Source organism: Lagopus muta, chromosome 1 (genome assembly GCF_023343835.1).
Source record: "Lagopus muta isolate bLagMut1 chromosome 1, bLagMut1 primary, whole genome shotgun sequence".
Lineage (NCBI taxonomy): Eukaryota > Metazoa > Chordata > Aves > Galliformes > Phasianidae > Lagopus > Lagopus muta.
Window position 1 is genome coordinate 2,587,886 of NC_064433.1, and position 22,478 is coordinate 2,610,363.

The window sequence follows — 22,478 nt, forward strand, 5'->3', positions numbered from 1 at the left end:
TAATGCATTTGCCAGAGTGGAGAGCATCTGCTCTGTGTCATTTTCAAAAACTCCCTTTAGACTTTGGCACACACTGCTGCTGTGTTTTCAGGCAGATCCATAATTTTCCAGTGGATTCTTTTTCAAAACAAGACAACATGTTTCCATGTCAAAGCATTTAGTGAGGGCTTACCGATTTTGATGCAGGGCTTTTGTGCTAAAGTAGAGAGAGGTACAGACTGCTTTGTTTTCAATCAGGATCATGTAGTTTGACAGTTTTTAATGATTTTTTTTTTTGTTTTTTTGCCTTGCAAGGAGTATTTTTTCTACCATGCTCATTTAAAAGGAAATCAAAGTGGAGCCTTCCTGCTGACACTAAACAAGCCTCCGGTCACACTTGCAGAATCTCTCCAAATGTGACATTTTATCTAAGTGAGCAAACACAAGCAGAAGACCAAAGTTGTGGGATTTGCACCATTCATGGTGGTGATGAGTCGATGGTTGGACTAGATGATCTTAGCCTCTTCGAACCTTAACGATTCTATGAGTTGATGATTTTCCCTGTGCTTCATGGGTTCACCTCGCTAAGTCTCTGCGTCCCAGCAGGATGATCCTCCATCCAATTGTATTTTTCATTAAAAAAAAATAATAAATGACATAAACTAATTCAAGATGTGTTCAAGATCCCTCAGCTCTTCTTCTTTCTTTCTTTTGAGCTCTTTAGCATCGTGGTTCTTCCAAAGCTGTGCAGCACTGTGCATCAGGATAATCACACAATCACAGAATCACCAAGGTTGGAAAAGACCTTCAAGATCATCCAGTCCAACCATCTACCTATCACCAACAGTACTCACTAAAATCAAAGCAATGTGGATGATATTGTCCTCCTGCTTGGCTTTCACATGGATCAAGACAATGGCAATGTTGAGTTTCCTCCTATGCTCAAGGGAAGTCTCATGATCACTCTGCAAGCCACAGTACAGACAGGATTTGGGCAGGGTTTCAGACCTAAACTTTCCTATGACTCAGATAAGTGGTAAATGGGATTTCCAGTCTGGTCTGTCTTTGACAGAAGGATCCTGAGTTCTCAGCAGCAGCAAATCCTGTCCTGCTGGAGCCAGTTTTCCTTGAAATCCCAACCCTTGTCAGTAATATTTCTTTTCTTGGATTTTCCAGCTTCTCTTCTGCTTTTAGGCAGCAACAAAACTAAAGGCCAGGTTTGAAGGCACACTGCAGGGAGGGATTTAGGTGTCTAAAACTCACTAATACATGAATGAGTATTTTGGGATCTGATCCAAAGCTTTTACTGATGCTGATGGAAGTCTTCCCATATCCTTTAGTGAGTTTCTGCTTACGTGTTTCATCAGGGCTCTGCTAATTATCCTACATTATTAACTGCTCGATACCATTGTTGTACATCATTATGTGTGTGTATCTGTTAGTGCAATGATGCAGGCAGATGACTGCCCTCTATGTTTCTTGCTGGCCCTGCTCTCCTGGGCAAAGAGCGGGCAATGAATGGACACGGCAATTTGCTTAATGGAAATGGCAGCTTTGGCCCCAGGCCCTCTGTTCACCTCTGCAATTAAATCATAACGAAGTCTAGTCTTGACTGGGTGAAAAGTCAAGGCAGGTGCCTAAGCCAGAGTTGTATTAGAGGGGTGCTTAAGTACATTGACCTCCAGATTTGAGGTTGCTGATGATTTGCTGAGGGCTCCCACCCACGCTGATAGCCACCAGTATGGCTTGGTTTTCCAAGGTACATCAGGGTCAGAAAGTGAAGCAGGCACAAGATCTGGTCCATGCTGTTCCCACAGCTTAATTCCCAGCTCCCATATGTTGTTTGGGTTAGAATCATAAAATGGCTTAGGTTGGAAAGGACCTAGCTTGGGCTGGAGTTTGTCCCCAGTTGGCAGTTTCAATGCAGCTCCCATTCAGGTGGGAATATGAATATGAACAGGTACTGGGGCTAGGGAATAAGCTTTAATGTGGTTTATGTATTTACCCACAGACATAGCCATCCAGATCCCATGAAAACATGGTGATAGCAGAGTCCTGGCCTGCACTTCTCCCTGCCAGTGACTGATATTTTAAAATCTGATGAGACCAGATTAAAAAAAAACACCAAAACAACAGAATTTGGCCATTCTTGTGCAGTTTCTTCATCACCGTAATCTCCTTCTCTCTGGCAAATAAGTGTCTTTCCCTGGCAGCACTGCCAAAGACTTAGCTCAGAACTGACCCAGACTTTTGTATGAATATCCAAAATAAAGCTTGCTCTACTTAGCCTTCTGTTTAGTCATCTGCAGTTACTTAAAAGAGAAATAAAAGAAACCTTAGAAGCTTCAGGAGGTCTGGGAGGTCATTGAATTGTCCAGAAAATAGCAGGTGTTTTCCATTTTTCCCTTTAACAAAGACTTAAGAGGATACTTTGGTTTCATTTTGTTTGCTTGCTTGTTTTACTGTTAGAAATCAGATATATAGGGGAAATCAAGCCTTTTGCCATTGGTACATTCAAAGCCCCTGTTCCCCATCCTAATAATGTTTGATGGGAAATTTTCAATTAGCCTCGATCATTATCAACATTTTGCAAATTAGGGAAGCACAAGCACAGAAGTCTAATCATTTGTTTATGGGCCTTCTACATGTTAGAAAGCAGATTATGGCTTTCCCTTGGGCAACTCTTGATGGGCCTGGCCAGTTGCACTTGGGACTATGGGTTTATTGGAGCTGCTGAGCTTCGTGTAGACTGTTGGTGTAAACTGGCCGTTTTCTCAAGACTGGCTTTAATTTTGTGCATCTCTGAAAGTGGGAACCTATAAATTAATCCAGAAATCCAGTTTCTTTTACATGGGGACTTTGTGGATATAAGAGGTGTAGAGATCTGTTCGGTTTGGTCTTGGATATGGGCAAGGTGGGCATTGTAGGGTATTTGTCTTCAGCTTTCTGATCAGTTCTTCCTCCTGTGGACTTGAACCTCAACCTGATTTGGTCTGCTAAATAAAACTTTGAAAATGGAAGGAAACGTACAGGCAACCCCACCAGTTCATTTGATTGGCTTGGGCAGAGCATGGCCATGTTGCTGAGCATGATCCTCTCAGTTCCTATTCTGCCTCCAAACCAGCATCTTTTTTTTCCACTTGTTGCACTTCCATTCATAAAAGCATGTTGCTCTTTGAGTTTTGAGTGGAAAGACATTATTCTCATTGCTGCTAATGTGTTCTTGGGGGTGGATGTGGTTACAAGAGGATGTTGCTACTTCTGTGGATAAAATGGTGCTTTTTTGGGACCTCAGAGCTGCTGCTGTTCCCTTACTTCACTTTTTGAGGGATCCTTTTGCCTCTCCTGCCCTGTTTGGCTGATAAGAAAGACGTCCCAGCACTTTTTCCTTGCATTTCACTTCTTGTGCTGGCTGTAGTGTGTGGTGGTATGACAGGACTCATCCCATTCTCACCTCCATGACCAGCTGATAGTAGCCAACATTCCTGCACACTTCTGTTTGCTTCACATCATAGCTATATACAAAGATACACTGATTGCTTTCACATGCTGATTGCTGCATATCTTAAAGGAGTCTTTCTCCAGCCAAAGATTTAAGCTCTTCACTCCATCAGACTCCCTCTCATTTTTCCACCTTACTGTCATTCCCCTGTCCTCTGTTTTCCCGGCCCTTCTCAGTGTCACATCTGAGCCAGTGACTTTTCAAGGCAGAGGAAAAATTCCAAACTCTGTATCTCTTTTATGGCTCATGAGGACCTTTGGAGCAGCTTTGATTTAAACCAGAACGTTTGGCAGGCGATCAGTCAATAAAATATCCTAATCACTGGTAGAGATTTGAATTAAACATGTAATTAGATCTTTTTTTGTTTCTTCACTCCCCTTTTTGTTTCATACCCCCCTCCCCCCTTTTTTTTTTCTTTGTTGTTGAAGGCTTTTTTTTTCATTCCATCAGATGGGAAAGGGAAAATAAAGTACGAACGATTGGGTTACGCTTACAGAGCTAGGTTCAGCACTGTTTAGTGCCTGCTCATGCTTTATTAATTGTGATAGCACTGCTGTCCCTCATAGGTGTTGAGCTGGCTCAGGGTCCCTGAGGAACTTCATCTGTTTGTGTTTGCAAGGAGAGACACGGCAGGGTTGTTTGGACAGATCCTGAGATGCGCTAATTAGAAGTTAAAGAGCCACTTTCCAGCACGAGACAAGAATGCATTACATGAGGAGCACTTTCTAATGCTCTGACTTTTTAAAACCACATGCCACATTAAAGCCTGTGGTGTTTCTTTGATCCATGCCACCAAAATAATTCCAGGGACAAACACAAATGGGGGATAATAACTAATTTAACTGGAATTATTGGAGAGAATTATTGCAGAAGATTAGGATTTCCAGAACAGACTGTAACTGCTGGGAGATTGGGGTCTGATGCCTGTTTATCTATTCTATTCATCTCCCTCTGCATCTGTCCTATTACTCGATCAGCTGCCCATTAGCCATCATTTAGTTACTGCTCCTGTCTTTTCTGCCTTCAGTGTCTCACCCTTCCTATTTGCTTGTTAGCTAGAGCAGATGTAAGAAAATTGCATTCTGAACAGAAGGTAAATGTGAGCACTAATGGACGAAATTTTGATTGTATGTGTGCTGGTGTAACTTTGCAGAAGCAAGAGAAACCCTTCTAGGTTTAGAGTGGGCAGCACAGTTGGGACCTCATCACTGTTAATGCTGTTAACTTGTTTAAACATTCTTTGCAGTATATCAGTAGATGGGTGACATTCAAGGGCAGAGTTTTATGACAGTAGGAACCTACCTAGGAACTTTCTTGGAACTACTTGGAACTTTCACTCCTTCTACAGCCTATAGAGAGTGCCCATAGGCAGCATCCAGGACAGTTTGGTTCGTGTCTGCCATGGAATGACACATCTGTGTATCATCCATTTGTAGTATCAACCTACTGTACTTCTCTGTGCATTGTGAAAGTTGGACTGTCTGCTCTTCTTATCTGTTCTGGGCTGTTCATTGAGATTCCATTTACCTCTTCACTGTTGGTTTTGCATATTAAAATCTCTGCCCATCTTTGCTTAGCTAATGGGGATATTTATTCGATCTCATTTTGTAATAGGACATTAATTAGACTTTTATAATAAGATCCCTTTGGAATCACACATCACGTGTTGCATTCACAAGAGGCCTTAATACTTACATTTTATTCCTTTGAAAACCAGAAGAATTAAACATGTTTTCAACCTCGTCCTGAAGCTTGATCATCAAGCTTGCAAAACACAAAGTAAACCTAATGAGTTGGGCAGTGTCTCTTCCCATCTCTCATAAAAAGAACTCCCTCAAGTCAATCTAGGGAGAATGTACATACTATGGGAGGGGAATAGTGAAATGAAATTAAGGAGATATATTGATGTGTCTGTGTAAACTAAAGAAAACACAGTCCTCAGGGACCTCTGGGAATCTTGCGCTTGAGTATTCTTTAAGCTTCCATGGATTTTTGTCCACGTGTTGAAAATATTGTTAATCCCTGAGGTAATTTAGTGCCCAGGATCAATGAACATAACACTCAGATGCCTAATAATAGAAAATGGGATTGACGTGTTGCTCTGGTGAAATCACCCCAGCAGTTAGTTTTGCTGCCACAACAAGCACGTCAATAAGATTCCCTGCTGACTCATGGAAAGGTTTGGGGATGCAGCATGGCTTCTGGGAAGACAGCAAAGATGGGTTTGCCACAGCAATTCAGTCCCAGAAGTTGGAAAAAGGTGGATATTAATTATAGCAAAGAGTATGCGCACTTCAGAATAGGTTTGGTCACTGAATCAAGGATAGCACACGGCAGTGCTTTGACATCCCACTTCTGAAGTGCTGCTAGATATAGCTCAAATACCCTGCAGAACAGCATTTCCTACCCTTTCCCTGATATTCTTCACTGCTTTCTGATACATTAAAAAACTTCTTGACCATTTCTGAGTTGAAAGATAGAAAGATCTCAGTGGATCTCAGTTCCCTCTTGACCTGGCACTTATTTTTAAGTATGGGCAAAACAGTCCAGGATTTGTTGTTTGTTTGTGTTTTTATTACTGTCATTATTATTTAAGGAATGACAAGCTCTGAGAAAGGGCAAAGGGTGTTTTTCATTGTCTGGTCCTTACTTGGTACCAAAAAGACCGTATGTGAAAGGAAGAGAGATTAATTTTGTGGGATAAATCATTTGAGAGACTCTTTGGTCTGCCATAAATTGTCCCGAGTGATGGAAGGTGTGCTGGTGTCCCAGTGTCAAAATCCAATCTCAGCACATCATGGCCATCTCAATCCTGTCTAGAGCTGACCAAATTCCCTACAGATTTCTTTACAGATGATATCTTACATAGATATATGTTGTGGCACCACATATGTTCCCTGCTCTCCTTCCAGGTCCCAAATGGGTGGTCTGACCTGGGATTTGCCTCCTGGATGTGTCTGGCACATTGAGGCATGGAGCAGGAGAAGAAGCAGGATTGCACCAGGTTGGTGTGACCCTGGGACATATGCAAAAGAGATTCCCCATTTCCATACATGAGCATGCAATGGGATTACGTTTAGAGATAAAAACATTTAGCAATTGTCTTGATGGCATTGGTCCTGTTTATTTCTGTGAGCCCTCCATCAATGAGACCCATGTTCTTTCCAGTTGACTTTATCCAGTTGAACTCCCTCCAGCAGGGCAGCACTTTCTCCAGAGACACTGTGGGATCTGCTTCAGGCAAAATCACTGCCAACATGCATGTTTGAAATCAGGTTGTTCCCATCCTGTTGTCTACGAGGAAGCTTCTCTGAGTGCCAAATGTTTGCAGTAATTTCACTTGCTCTGTATTGTGCTATGCTTTTACTCCCAGAGAAAAACTGAGCACCCCAATTCAGAACAATCAAGGGAAACATAGATGCATGGACTCACAGAATAGCCCAGGTTGGAAAGGACCTAAAAAGTTACTTGGTCCAACCTGGAAGCTTTAGTATAAAAGGATTCTTAGGTTGTGCGAGTCAATAACTTCAAGTCAGAGATAGGAGAATTCCTGGAGTTTTTCAGGGAGACTTTGTGTTGCTACATTTCCCTTGCATTAACTCCTCAGTATTTGTCTCGTGGTTGGCCTTGTTCTGAAGTTGATCCTCTTTTTTCTTCCTTAAGCTTTGAGCTTATTGATGCTCTCGGATGTTAGTTGCTAGGTTGCAGCAAGCCCCTTGTACAGACACCAAACGTGCTGATGGTACTGGGCTGCATCTGAAAAATTTGGGTCTGGATCCAAATTTCAGAGGCTCACAGATTTCAAGGCTGTCTGAGTCTTCGTTTCTTCCCCTTTATGGGAGGTGAATCTCTAATCTCCTCTCTTCCTAGACACTGGGATTTTGGAGTTGTGGATCAGATCACTCTCTGTGTCTCTAAATAACAATAAGGGGATTATCCTCCTTGTAGGGGTGGGGAGAGGAATGGGCTCTGCAGGAGACTCTTTGGGACCCATATGTTGGGGAGATGGTTAATTTTTGCGGTCAGGAGAAGATCAGCAATCTGCCTTGTGCCAGGGCTGCTGGGATGCTGTCTTACTGGATGCCCCATATCTCATGCTGCCCTTGCTTCATTAAGGATTGGGAAAGAAATTGCTGATAGTTCTTAGTGCACCAAGGAGGGGGGAGAGGCAGCGGGTGTCTGTGCAAGTCTATTACATCTGGGCTTCTTTCCAACATGAATAAAAATGTTCTGTATGTCCGGAGTTATCAATGTATGTTTTTAATTCCTGTCAATTAATCTACTCTGAATGAGATGCTGCTGTTCCCAGAATAATAGCCCTGAATGGAAGGTCTTATTTCTCAGTTGCTTTGGGGACTGGACTCTGATACGGCTGATATCACACAGCTGATTTACTCTGAGCTGAATCGAGCTCTCTTTGACCGAAGCAATGACAGTACCAGGGAAACAACTCACTTCAGAGGGCAGGCAGTGCTTCTGCAGGGCTGGGGAAGCATTGTAGCACCATCCTGCTTCAGATACTGCATCTCCTTGTACTACTGGCTCTTAATGCTGTTCTGTCTCTTGGCACCTCTCACCCTTCTCTCTGAACTGTTTATTTTTCCTTCCTGCAGATGAAAGGCAGAAAAGCAAACTGCACGAACGCTGCATTGTTCATGGCTTATTGAACAATTAGTTTCAGCTCAGGGTCTGATCTTCCAGCATTTCTTTGCTTTCCTTTGTATGCTATGTGAGTCTTGGAAACTTGTTGGCTGCAGAACTTGTGTGGCATTGATAGACGGGCTCAGGACTTGGCTCAGAGGGATGATGTGCCCAGACCATGGTCCTTGTTTGAGCCAGAATGGGTGTGAACCGCTTTGACTTCTCAGAAGAGATGGATAATTGGGGTTTGTAAACAGAACTAAAGAAAAAAGGCTAAAAAAGCCCACTGCATGTTGCAACCTCCTGCTTAGGGCTGGACTTGCCCTTCTGGCGTTCCTCTTCCTGAGCTCCCTCTATCAGCTGCCTGGGTGCTTGCTCATTTGGGCTCATGTTTCTCATCCCCAGGGCCTGTGACCCTCTACTGGGGGCATTTTTCTAAGGGCTGTAGCAATTCCTGACCGCTCCCTCAGAGGCCTGCACACAGATATATTAGTACTGCTCACACCCATTTATCCGCAGGCTCCCTGCTCCTGTGCAGAGCGTTTTGCACACATTTTTTCTACCCTATTTGGTCTCCTCCTGTCCTCCCTCTTTGAGTTCTGCTATCTTGATACAGTTCACTACTCCGTGCAGAGGGTTCAGTGCATGTGACCGCCCTATTAGCTGCTCTAACTAAAGCCTTGGGCAAATAGTCATTGAGGATTTATTTTTATTAAAAAAAAAGAAAGTCGGATTAAGTATTCTGATGAACAAGAATAACATTAGCAGCTGTGCCTGCTCAACCGACACGATCCCATTCCTCATATCATAAGCTGATTGCCTGCGCGGGTCAGTAAATTGTTCCAGCAGCCCCTTTGCGATAATGCTTTGCACATTGTTCACAGTACTGTTATAATATGTGGTGTCTGGGGAGGGATGCAATACCTGGAGAGTCTTCATGGGTTCAGAAGTCTCTTCTTCAGATACTCTGAGTGTCAAGTTGAACACATCTAAGGATTGCATTTGCAAGAGAACATCTTAGCATCATGGAATCATTAATGTTGGGAAGACCTCTAAGATTATCCAGTCCAACTGTTGGCCTATGCCCATTGACCATGCCCTCAGTGCCACATCTACCCTTTTTTGAACACCTACACAACAGTGACTACACCACCTCCCTGGGCAGTGTGTTCCAAAACAGCCCAGGCTGGAGTGACCTAAAAAGTTATTTGATTCAACCTGGAAGCTGTACTATAAAAGGATCCTCAGGTCGTGCAAGTCAATAGCTTGAAGCCAGAGATGGGAGAATTGCTGGAGTTCTTCGGGGAGATTTTGTGTTGCTACATTTCCCTTGCATTAACTCTTCAGTATTTGTCTCGTGGTTGGCCTTGTTCTGAAGTTGATCCTCTTTTTTCTTCCTTAAGCTTTGAGCTTAAGGATAGGCGGGGTGGCAGCATTGCTGCTGTCACACATGGGAACTAGGGGATCATGTGTTCTCTGGTGCCATATGATGCAGAGCTAAGAAATTTCCTTGGATTTCTTGGTGATTGCTTGAAGCAGTGCCAGCCTGGGGAGCAAATCCCTTCCTCTGTATCCAAAATACCCAGAATTAGGGCAGGTCCTTGTCCTGTTTCTTGCCCCTGCTGGGCAGTCCTTGGGCCCATGCTTTTGCTGCTGACTGCCAGTAGGCATTTGTATTCAAACGTTTTTATTAATGATATCAACAGTCACCTTAAATCCTGCTAATGCTAAAGCCTGAGCTGGCATTGGGCTGGTGACAAGCTTCTGCTTCAAAAGGCCTTGCCAAAAGCTGTGGGATGCCCTTTGAAGACCACAGAAGGGAAGAAAGTGCCATAAAATTATGCAAGCATATTGGTGATATTATATTTTGTTCTCGGCTAACATCTGAGACTCTTTTTCATCCCTCTCCTTCCCTCCTATCTCCTATGTTCAAAAATGGTGGAGAATTTAAGAAAATTGTTATCAGAGGCAATGTTGCTGACAAATCACAACATGGGCATGCAGGCGTGCAAAAGGGAGCAGTTCCATGGGATACCAACCCTTAGGATCTCATTGCTACAGACAAAGGAGAAAGCCTAATTTTCCCAACCAGAGAGAATCCAGATCCATACCTTGCAAGCCCTGCTCTGCACAGTAGGAAGGAGAAGACAGGGTTTGCTGGCTTGCTGCTGTCCTTCCTTGAGGTCCCTTCCAACCCAAGCAATCTCTTAGAGTGGATAAAAACATGATCCATTTGTTTGGGCTTTCTCTCCTTACTGCCCACAGGATGTCTTTCATTGTTTAAAGACCTCTGTTCCAGTTCTGCAAATTGGAAAAATTATTTTTTCTCTCTAAAATGGAAGCATTTCTAGTGGATATAGGATTTCTAGGGAGGACGCTATCCTGGGGATGTGGATTGGAACGTGTGTGAACTCCCATGTTGATGGTTGCAGTGTAAACAGATGTATGAAAATACTGCTCTCCCCATTCTGAAGTGAGAACTTCCTTTAATCTGAATGAAGAAGAACAGTTCTGTCCCACCAAGGTAGCACACCAGTGTAGTAGTGTGATTCTGGTCTGATTTTTGGCTGATCCTGAGTGTAGCCAGGAGTTGTACTTAATGATCCTCAGAGGTCCCTTCCAACTCAGGATATACTATGATTTTATATAGCGCTTCAAGGAGTTGTTACACAAGCAAGTCTTGGTCTTCTTTATCACCTGTGCCCATCCCCTATGCAGGCAATAGACCTTAATGGGCAAAACGAGTCAGGAGCAGCTCTTGTGAGCACGGGTCAAACATTTTATGCCCAATATGGCCATGAGCAAATGCTTATGGGAGCCTGCAGTCTGGGCAACCTGGTCTGGAGGTTGGTAAGCCTGCACACAGCAGGAGGGGGTTGAAAATGATTTCTTAACCATATGTGTTAAGAAATGTATGTGTATGACCCCTTTCTGAGACCCTAACTCTTCCAAATCTGTGCCCTCCATGCCCAAACTGCATGCATGCTGTATTTGAGCGTGGGAGAAAATAGGAAAGAAAAAAACGAGCAGAAAAAGGAGCAAATGTCCTGCTTCTGACATGGAAGATTAAATAATTAGCAAATGTGGCAAGAGAGACGATGAAAAACAAGTGCAATGATTCATGTTTTATGTCTCCTACCGTACAGAACACTTTAAAGTGTCAGACAGCACGACAGTCACTCTTTAAAGCTAATTAAAGTTTTATAATAAATAGAAGAGCTTTTTTCTTTTTTTCTTTAATTTCTCTCTCCGTGTGGTGGTGATGTAGGTTTCTGTAGACAGCCTGACAATGTGTTTGCTAGAAATCCACAAACAAATGGATAACAATTGGGTACAGAGGTCTGCTTTACAGAGACCACTCATGCCAGTTACTTATCTGTTAAAAATCCATCACTGGTGGGGGAAGTAGCCATAGTTCTCTAGTATCTTTTTCATCCAAGGAGGTTAAAGCCAGTAACCTGGACAAGTCAGTTCCATAGGTAAAAGCTGCTTGGAGGTTCAGTGGGATCCAACTAGATGGGAGTCCAGTTATGGGAACTGGGTTCATTTTGGAGGCCAGGAGAGCAAAGGCTGCAGGACAAGAGAGAGAAGAAATGTGAGTTCAGATCTTTTTTCTTTGTGCAGCATCTCACAGGGAGGCACGGTTGGTTGGTGGTTGATCTCTTGGACAAGCAATACTGGAAGCTGCTCTCAATTGGAAGCAGCCCTGGGGGAGGCTGTGCTGAGGGAGTGGTGGGGATGATGGCTGTTGGAGCTTTTTTTTCCCTTCATCTCTAAGATACCCCATGGGTAGCTTGGACATGAGAAATGGAGCTGTTTGCACGGGGCTCGTTTTACCAAACTCCTGTTTGGCCCCTTCACAGCTCACTGCTGTTTTGTCTTGAATTAATGGAAAAGGAAAAGACTTCTTCCCACTCCAGTCCTAAGATCAAGCTCACAGCTCTGAATCAAAGAGATCTTACTTTACCCAAGCCCAAGGAAGAAGCGAGAATGTGAGCACTGTTTCAGCCATCACGGCCTCTTCCTCCTCTTTTTTGATTTATTCTCCCATTGACAAGGCTGGTATTTATGCATCTTTATCTCCCACGTGCAAAAATACACCTCCAACCAATTGAAATTTTAATCCAATTAACTTTAAAAGGAAATGAAAGGACACCGAAATTGGAGGTTCCCTTTTCTGCAACCACTGGTTCCCTTTGGCTGAAACATCCCTACGAACGCTATCAGACCACAACCTGTGATTCCCCGAGCAGCATCGCTTTCATGTTTTGGAGTGGGTACCTCAGATGCAGGGAAACAGACAGGCTTCTTTGTCAGATATCTCCTCGGCTTTATTCAGGGGTGATAAAATTATTCTGCAGCTTTCCAGCTGCCTTCCTGCCAGAGGGGAGTTGAAGGAGTGGTGTTCCCGCTATTAGGCAAAGATCTCTTTAATTGGATGGGGTGAATATTCACTCTTTAATAGCGATAGGGCTCTAATCCTTCCTCATAGGGCTGCAGTCTATCCCATCCTCCCCCCGCTGCCCGGAATGTTTTTTAATGACCCATGGTCATGATCATTAATAGCACAAATGCTGACACTGGTAGGAAATAGAGCAATCAAAGGGAGACCCTGAGAGGTCCGGGAGCAACAACAGTTTCCATCTCCCCTTTGTTGTGGGAAGTGCTGTGCAAAAAGCAGACCAGCAGTAAGGTTTTGGTCTCCCGCAGTGAGTGAGGGGAGGGTTAACTCTGCAAATTGCAGAAGCTCAATTAGTTCAATTAGGAGCTTGAAAACTAAAGCAGCTCTTCCTGAAGCCTGTCTAGGACTGTAGGCTGTGCCTGCAGGCTCAGAAGCATCCCACACCACCCGGATCCCTGGGGCTGGCAGCTTTTGAGGCCAGCCTACGTTAAAAAGGGGAGGTTGGATTCCTGCTGCCTTTACTCCAACCTGGGCTGGAGGCACTCCATAGAAATCAGTGCAGTTACTTCAGCATATTCCTGGAATGATTATTTGGTCCAATGACTCCCAGCTGGGAGAGATTTCATAAACAGATCTGAAGGAAAATGGTAAAATCCTTTTTTCTTTTTAGTGTCTTCCCTGTAGTGCATGAGCAATAAACACCAGTCACATCCATCCATCCCCAGCTGTAATTTTTGTGTGTGTGTGTGACAGCACCTGCCTTTTGATAATCTCAGAAGGAGACAGGAATATTAGCATAACAAATCTGTGGCTGTCTAGAGAACCATGTTGCTGGCATGTCACAGAACACCTGCACTGAGTACTGCTGAGTTCCCTTTCCTCTAAAACCACCCTCAGGTGTTGGCAATGCCCTTCTCTCCCTCCTCCCGTGCCATATTGCATTTTGCAGATTTTAGGCTGGTTCTGTCGGTCTTGAAAAAGGCTTTGGAGTGACCATGTGCCATGGTGTAGTAGTATGTTGGTCGCTCCAAAAGTAATGCCTCCAATTGATTTCCATGGAAACTACAATAGATGCAAAGAGCACAGTAACACTATTTGACAGGGAAGACTATCAGCTGTAGCACCTCTGCACCTGTAACATTCTCATTTTATGTGTGCTCCAAACAACATGAACAACTCAAAAAAAACCCCCACCTCAAACTCTGGCCCCAACCTCCCAACCACTTATCACATCATTACATCCCCCTCGTGCAGAGAGGTCACTGGATGTGCAACAACGCAGGGGCTGAGATTATATACTTATTTATTACCAAGTTAGTTTTCAGCTGGGTCAGGTTCACTGTATAGCACTGTGAGCCCAGTGTTGGCACAAGAGAGATGTGACACAGAGACAGGAACAAATATCCCAGGATGGAATAGAGCACAGAGGAGGACCCTGGACAATCATGTTCCACAGAAGGGAAAAGCTGCTCTTCCTTCAAGGTAGCAGCCCAGCAGTGGCACTAACAGCTGCAGATGGGCAGAAGTGACTCATCTCACTGGGATGAGAAAAAAATGATTGCCTAAGATAGAATTTCAGAAGAAAATTGGGGTTAATAACCTCCAAGTCCTGGCAGCACTGGGGATATTAGCTTCAGTTTTTCCTGTGTCCCTTCTAATTTACATTGGGATGGTACCCATCAAGATGCCCCAGCTGCAGTCAGTCACTCCCTGATGCTTCCCAGGGTTGGGCTCAGAGCTGTTGTCTTCCAACAAGCCACACAGTGTCCCACTGGGAAAAAAATACATTTTGCTCCCAAGCATTCTTTTTCTCTCTAAGCTTCAACCAAAGCCTGATTAGCTTCCTGGTCTCCCTACACGACAGACAGTATTTACACAGTTTTTATTACCTGAGCTTCTCTGGGAGAGGAAGCTCTGTACTACTGGCAAACCACAGGTCTCTCCAGAACATCTCAAGCAGCTGTCTTTCTTTCCTTTTGCTTACATGCCAGCTTCCTTTGCAGGAAGAGAGGCAGATTTCTCTTGAAAGCCACAGCTAGATGCCTTTCTCTCCCATCACCATCAGTCCTTTTCAGATTCTCCTGGTGTGGCATCGCTATGGTGCACTTTGATGCAACCCTGTTTTTGTTTGAGGCAGGCTTAGAAGCCATCTGGAGGCAGCTTGCCCCACCCTGGCAGTGTGATGGATGTTTTCATAGGTGATGGGATGTTGACACCTGCTTATCTTTCTATGCCCTCTTGCCCCAACCTAGACACATTCATTAGACTGGCATCTGTTTGCAGTCGCTTCTCAGCATCTGCTCTTGGTTCCCATACTGTGTGTTGACTTGTGTGGACTGGCAGAGGCAGAGAAGCTGGGGACACTGGAGTTTAGGTTTGTAAGGTCTGTGTCTGCTGGATTGATTTATAATTACAGCAGTCTTCTCTCCCAGTGAAGGAGCTACTCATGTTAACACATTTGTTCTCCTAGAAGGTGCCAACCTATAGGGTGGGAATTTCTTTTGCTTTGTAAAAATAGTGCTCAGGCATGTCACTTCTCTAAGTTGAAGAAAGCGGCTGTACTGGCAGACTTCTCCATATTCAGGCTATATTTGCCCTTGTATGCATTATATGCATATTATATTCTTGAAAACCAATGCACAGGAATGCACACACACTTCTTCGGTGGACTTCAGAATAACATACAGGACTTTCTCTTTGCAGAGCAGAAATATCATAGAGTCATAAAACCATTTGAATAGGAAGAGACCTTTTAAGGTCATCTAGTCCAACTTTTCTGCAATTGACAGGGTTACCTACAGCTCGATCAGGTTGCTCAGTGCCTTGTCAAGCTTGGTCTAACAGCTCCGGGGATGGGGCATCTACCACCTCTCTGGGCAACATTTTCCAGTGCCTCAGCACCCTTACTGTAAAAAACTTTTTCTAAATTTCTTCTCTTTTAGTTTGAAATCATTTCCTTTATCATATCTCAACAGACCCTGCTAAAGAGTCTGTCCCCTTCTTTCTTATCCAATAGCCTGCTGAGCTGCAGCCTCTAAAGATCACCTCTTCCTTAGGGCAAAATTGTCATAAAACACCTGCATTTAACTTTTATATACAGGGACATATGTAGGCATGTTCTTCCATATATAGAGCTGGATGCAGTCCTGCATTTAGTTGTGGCTCCTGGATTCTGGCAGGCTTCATCACGATCAAAGGCCCCTACTGTGTCTACTTTGCAGGTGCCATACACTAACTGTCTGCAAGCACAGACTTCCTATCCAGGGCTGTTGTATGGCCAAGAAAGCCAGATGTCCGCAGCGTATGCGCATGGTGGCTGCCCATGGCAGGCTCAGTAAGTCAGATCTGTGTGCATAACTCATAGCCACACTGAGCATGTGGGGTGCTGAGTTATGCAAGTCATCGTAGGCATGTATAGGCACTGTGAGGTCAGAATGGGAATCTGGAAGTAGTCCTGTAGACAAGCAGTGGGAAACATATGGAAGATCAAAAACTCACCAGTGCTGTTTGCATGGGACCCTGCTCCTCATCCTACCCCAGATGTGACTTAATTAGCATTGGAAAACCTCTAAGGTTCAGAGAAGTGTACTAACAATGGCACTGAGGGACATGGTTTAGTGGGTATGGTGGTGATGGCTTGGTGGTTGGAACTAGATGATCTTAGTGATCTTTTCCAATCTTAATGATTCTATGATTCTAAGTTGGTCTCCTTGGTAAAGGCATCCCTCACAGTCTCTCTGACAGTAACATGAAAGAAGAAGAATGGACCATGAGCTCCACAGGCATCTAGCAGAAAGCCTGACCTTTGGGAGTATTTATTGTAACTTTTTTACAATACATCAAGACTAATAAAAAAAAATATGAACCACATGAACAGGAGCAGCTTTATGGGCCAGCAGAGCCTATTTCTTCTTTGCTTGATCTCCTGCAAGTCAGACTACCTCTTCTGCCTTTGATCACGCTTTAATCCTCTCACCTTTCTTGCCAGGCCATGTTTAATCATGACCCATCAGTGACAGCATTTGTAAAGCTTGTCCCCAGTCCTGTCAGTGATTTGGTGCAGAGCATCGTGGATACTGGCAGCAGTGTTCAGATGTGCTGGATGAAAGGAGTGCTGCATGGTGTACACTGGGCAAGAGTTAAATTGTGCTGCAGGGAGGGCATTGACAGACCATCAAGGTCATGTTCTGTCTGGCCTGAAATGTCTCCTTTGAGATGACAGTGTTGACACTGCATCATTGAGACTGATGAAGCCCTGTGCTCCAGCCCCAGTCATTTCCACACACTGACCTCAACTTCCCTGTCTCCATGCACTGTCCTTTCCCCTCTACTTTCTCTTAGCCCTTATTTTTAATCTACTTATTTTTTCTTTCATTTTCTGGTTCCTTCTCCCCACATATTGTGTCCCATATTCCCTGATTCCCACCATCCTCCTCCTTTCCTTTGCTCCCCTTTGCACCCTCACCCCATGAATATGTGCCTCTGTGGCCATCTATCTTCTGATTTTGATCCGTCTTTGTCTTCTTTCATTCTTTCCTCCTCTCCCTCCTACATCCTTCCCTCAATTTGTCCAGGGCTCTATTGCTGTTGCCGACACTATCTTAGCTCTGGAACAGCACATGACACTCCTGGCAGTCATTCTGAGCTTGGCTGCTATCCCCAAGTTGTCTAAGGTTCTTCAGAAAGTGATGAGAAGCTGCTGTGTGCCTTCAAAGTCACAGCTAATTGCATTAGCTCCAGATCACGTAATTCCCAGAGATGACAGCTGCCAAATTTAGGAGCACAAGTGAAAACTTACAGAAGATGATTGGGATGATGTGCTGGATTCATCATAGAGGAAATCCTGGGTGCCATCAAAGCACTGGTTGTTCATTATTCCATCTTATTCTGTCTCTAAGAGGTTTGTGTTTATTATCAGTTCATTCTCAAGCCCAGCATTGCCCACCATCCCTATTAAAAATGTAGCTGTCTCAGTTTAAACTCAAAGTGTGCCAGTTCTGTGCACATTTAATACTTCCACGTGGCCCCAACATTGGTCTTCTCCGTAGTTTGACTGGATGAATCATTGAGGTTGGAAAAGACCACTAAAATCATCTACTCCAGCAGTCAGCCCATCACCCACTAAACCAGGACCCTCAGTGACTTATCTTTTTACCCTTTTCTTGAACACCTCCAGGGATAGTGACTCCACCACTTTTCTGGACAGTCTAATGCAATACATGACCACCCTTTTGGTAAAGAAATTTTTCCTAATATCCAACCTGGACTTTCAGAACATATGAAAAACATCATGGAATCACAGAGTGGTCTGGGTTGAAAAGAACCATGATGGTCATCTAGTTTCAACACCCCTGCTGTCTGCAGGGTCACCAACCACCAGACCAAGCTGCCCAGAGCCACATCCAGCCTGGTTTTGAATGCCTCCATGGATGGGGCATCCACCACCTCATGTTCCAGTGTGTCACCACCCTCTGTGTGAAAACTTCCTGATGAAATTCTTCCATCAAAACCTTGAGGTGGTTTAGATGAATTCTGTGCCCCACTCCCTGATTGCTTGCTAATGAAGCCACAGCCAGGAGCATTTGTTCAATAGTCAGTCTCACAAAATCAGCTGTTTCACTTTTCTCTTCTGATGGAGGATATTAACAATATACGAACTTGAGAACATTGCTTTCTCTGGGGAGGTCACACGGTAAGGTTCATGAAAGGTGGTATCCTTTTCCTTCGGGAACATTGATTATTGTTCTGTCTGGAGCATTCTTCTAACATGAGAGCAAAGTAGGCATCCACAGTGCAACAGCAGATCTAAACTCAGTTCTTGCAGTGCTGAAATAAAGGCTGTGATCACCCACTCCTTGTAGCTAGAGGGCAAAAATGTCACAGCTGGAGCGACTGGGAATAAGACAGGATTTTACGTTATGAGCTCTCATACAGCTCTGTTTCTGTTTATCTCATACCAGATATGAATTCACACCCAAGTATCACAAAATCCTGTGGTTTAATTTGGGCACAGAAGAGACATGAATATTAAGAGACAAAAATTAAATATAGCTCTTGGCAATCTGATTGCATGGCTTTTATTCTTTTACGAGCTCATGTTCTTCCATTTGGAGGAGACCAGAAGCAGCCTCATAGCTAGCTTAGCTCTGGTCCCATGGGAGGGCCCAGGAGAACTGGTAAGTCTTGTCCACTTTCAGGTCATTCCATAGAGACACAGAATTGTTTGAGTTGGAAGGGTGTTTAAAACATCATCTAGTCCAACTCCCCTGCAGTGAACAGGGGCATCTACAGCTTGATCAGATTGCTGAGGTCACTGGATCCTACAATGAACGATAGCTGGTGTGAATGCACTTGAAGTGATTTGCTGTTCAAGTCTTCACACTTCATTCATATTAAATTGCCCTGTTTGGAGACTACTAAAAAAAAATTGCCGGTAGGACACATTATTCCTGCATAGAATGACTTTAGATAGCATAGTTTGTGTTCATTTTTACTGGCCTCTGACAGATCAGTTAATCTGGTCAGAGGAAGAAAGTATAAGACAGGGGCCATGCATTCAGTCGAAAGAGCTTTCGTTTCATTAATTATTGCTGTGCATACAGCAGTTGCATCTGCTGGATGGTTGTGTCTGCAACCCAGAGGGATTATGATTGAGATAGCTAAAGCCACCTAACAGATTTAAGATTTAGAAAGAAAACAAACAAAAACAAACAAACAAACAAAAAAAAAACCCTGAAACAAGCAAACCCCTCCTGTGAGTTTGAAGGAAAATATTGTTAAATCCTGTAATCAACTTCAAGACGGACCTGTAGGCAACATGTTCAAGGTCACATAGGGAGCCTGTCACAGAAGGATGCTAACCTAGATCTGCTGGGCTCTGACCATGCAGCATCCTCTATTTACCTGGCTTAGGGAACAGGTAATCCCTACGAGTGGTTCTCTCTCCAGCAAGGGATGGACAGCACCCATCTGCATGGCCATCCCCTCCATGGAAATAATCCATAGCAGTTCAGCTGAGAATAGAAAAAAATAATAATTTGAAAGACCCCAGAGGACAAAATCTAAGGAAAACTCACACCAGAAATTTTCCTAGGTGGGGAAAAGAGCTCTGGGTTGGGCTGTATTGTTGCAGTGAATGCCACTATCATGCCTCCCCCATCTTCAAGCCAGACGGCTCAAGTCTGCATTAATCTCCCTTCCATGCATAAGCCTCCCCAAATCCCTTGGTTTGCAATCCCCGGGTGATGAGTGATCACCCTTGTTAGAGAAGGAAGCACCGAAGCAGATTTTACAGGGCACAGATGTGAACACTTAATGGTATTTCCCTGTTTTTATTACGGAAAGCTCACACCCAGGGCTGTCTGATCAATAATTGCAGGCACAATTGCTGCTGCAAGGTATAAGTTATTTGATTTTGTTTATGCAGAGAGGACCAGGGATATAAATAGCCCTGTGGATACTGTTGTGGAAACCGAGCACTGGCTGTGGGCTGTATTTACGTTCAGAGCACGGGATGGGGCTGCTTGGGGGGAAGCATTGCAAAGGTGACTCCCAGTTCTCCTGATGACTAATGGCTGCAAACTGATACAGCAGATTCTTTGCAGCGTGGAGCAGACTGAGGGATGTTGTCAGTGCTCATAGGTGATCTGAGGGCATTTCGTGCCAGAGGGGTTTCAGTAAGTGCCAACTATGCTGTCACATGGAGATGGAGCTGTTTAGCATCTGTATCATGTGCTGGGAGGTGAAGCTTGCGTGCTAGATGCTGCCACGGTCTCTTGGTATGTGGGGAAGGTCAGTTAGCACAGTTTATTCTGCATGAATTCACCGGAGATGTGAGAGAGTCTGTTTACTCCATCCCTTTTCCTCATGGGTATTCATGAATGTTTGAGAAGTGCCATGAGATCCTTTGGTATGGACTGAATCCTCCCAAGCTGGCACTGCCAACCAAATCATAAACTGGAAGGACAGAAAATTTAGCTTATATAAGGCACAGATTTTAATGTTTTAGAGAAGGGAGCTATGATGTGGTTTTCTGAGCCACAACAGGAAGATCTCAGAGGGTTCATTAGGCGTTCAAAACTCAGCTCTTCTCTGGCAGCACACAAACCCTTTGAGACATTTGCTAGTGAACTGAATGTGCCCAGTTTGCCTCAGAGATTTTTTAGGTCTCCCACTGAGCCAGATTTCATGTCTGAAAAGTCTTTCTCGTGTGCTCAGATGGCTCAACTTCTGGCTGAGACTGAGCTGTGAAGAAACTGTGAAAGGAAAAGCAAGGTAATGGATTGACTTAGGAACAGTCTTAAAAAGCAGAGGCAGTATTGCAGGGCAGGAAGGCTCAGTTTGTTTTTCAGGTCATCTCTGATTTTATTTGTCATCATCCGAGTATGGGCAGCCCTGGTAAAGACATCAGTGTCCGAGTCAGAATGTGATTTGTTGACGTCTTGTGTCTTCCAGTGCCATCTGGACCAAGTTTAGCTGAATGTCTCCAGGGGTTGAAAGCAGGCTAGAGATTGGTTGGGCAGAGCTTCAGAGAAGTCTCGTCTTGGTCTTTGACAAGCTGTGCTCAGAAAGGAAATCCCACAGCTTGCAAAACCCCAATACCTTTTGGAAGTACCACAGGAGTGTGCTGGCAGAGTGAGTTGGAGTGCTTTGAATCTGCCCAGCCAACCTCTCTGGGTATGTAGAGCATCTCATGTTGGCAGTGGAAGAGGGACATTTAAAAAGGGATAGACCAAACAAATCTGCATCCTGCTGAGTGGGAGGTGTAGAGCCCATGCCTAAGAGCAGATTGGGATTATGTCTTTTGTTGTGTGCCAAACCAAAGCTTGGTTTTGGATTCTTTGGAGATTTGGAGATTTGGAGAAGGCATAGGCAAGATGTAGAGTCTTGCTTTATGTTCTTCCTTTCTTCCATCCATATTGCTTCCTTCCATCTATATAAGCTAAACTTTAATCATTTGGTATTCAGCTTGGATCAGACTTAATTTTTAGCTGGTCTCTTTAAAGTCTAGGGTTGACTTGAACATCAAATGAAGGCTCTACCTAAAGATCCAGTATAGACACAGGTTTATATTTTCCATCTCTTTAATTCCTCAGCATTAGAAAGACCCTAAGTTTGGAGGGACCACAGCTGACTCCTGAATTTCACTATTGTCAGTTCTTTTTTTGAATCTTAGCTGCTTTTTCAACCTGGTATCCCCTTCCTGCCTCATGCCAGATAGAGCCATAGAGGTTTCACAGGACACAGTGCTGTTTCATAGCCAAAAATGAAATCTATTTTGCTTCACTTTTGTTACAGAACTAAGACTCAGGAGAAGCTGAGAGAAACCAAGCTCACATCTACACCTGAATCCAGGCTGGAGAGAACACGGTCATTTTCTTGGTCCTATATACTGCCTTGCTGATCTGGACCTGACTCTTCTCTCCCTTCTACCATTTTCCAAATAGACTTTTCCTCTCTCACTGTTAGTATCATTGACTGTTGGTGTCCTTATCGTCTTGGGAGGATGGTTGGAACATTGAATCTTCTCTCATTTCTTGTGTTTATCTCTTGCACAGACTGGCTGGCTGTTCCAGTAGGACTTGCTGTGTCTGCAGTCCTGTCTTTGGCTTGCAAGCAGCATTGGCTGTTGTCCAAAGACTCACACCAAGTCCAGCATCACTGGGACAAACTGCCAGAAACAATCCTCAGATATCTCTGAGGTTAGGAGCAGATATCTCTGCTCTTAGGTTAATTCAGTGCTCTCAATGGATTAGTTTCAGGGCTAGAGGGAGATACAGAAAACTCTAATTACCTCTCTCCCACACGTTCCCTCAGCCTGCACGTGCTTTTTGCACAGTAGAAAGTTTCTCAATGGCTCAACTCCTACCCCACTGATAAATGAATTAAAAAATAAGAAAGGTTCAGAGCACCACTGTATAGAGAGGTAAAAGTTCAAAATGGAGTGAGATTCTG

The 22,478-nt window shown here is 44.1% G+C and overlaps 1 protein-coding gene across 10 annotated transcripts in view; it reads left to right on the forward strand.

Annotated features, from left to right (window-relative positions):
• PLXNA4 (plexin A4) overlaps nt 1-22,478 on the forward strand; it is a 446,249-nt gene that overhangs the window by 125,993 nt on the left and 297,778 nt on the right. Inside the window, exon 4 of one of the 10 annotated variants that reach the window (XM_048965444.1) lies at nt 6,394-6,930. The exons of the other annotated variants lie outside the window; for them this stretch is intronic. Within the exon in view, the coding sequence (XP_048821401.1) occupies nt 6,394-6,450 (57 nt within the window). The 3' untranslated portion in view covers nt 6,451-6,930. Of the gene's footprint in view, nt 1-6,393; nt 6,931-22,478 lie in introns of those variants that run through there. 10 annotated transcript variants of the gene reach the window in all.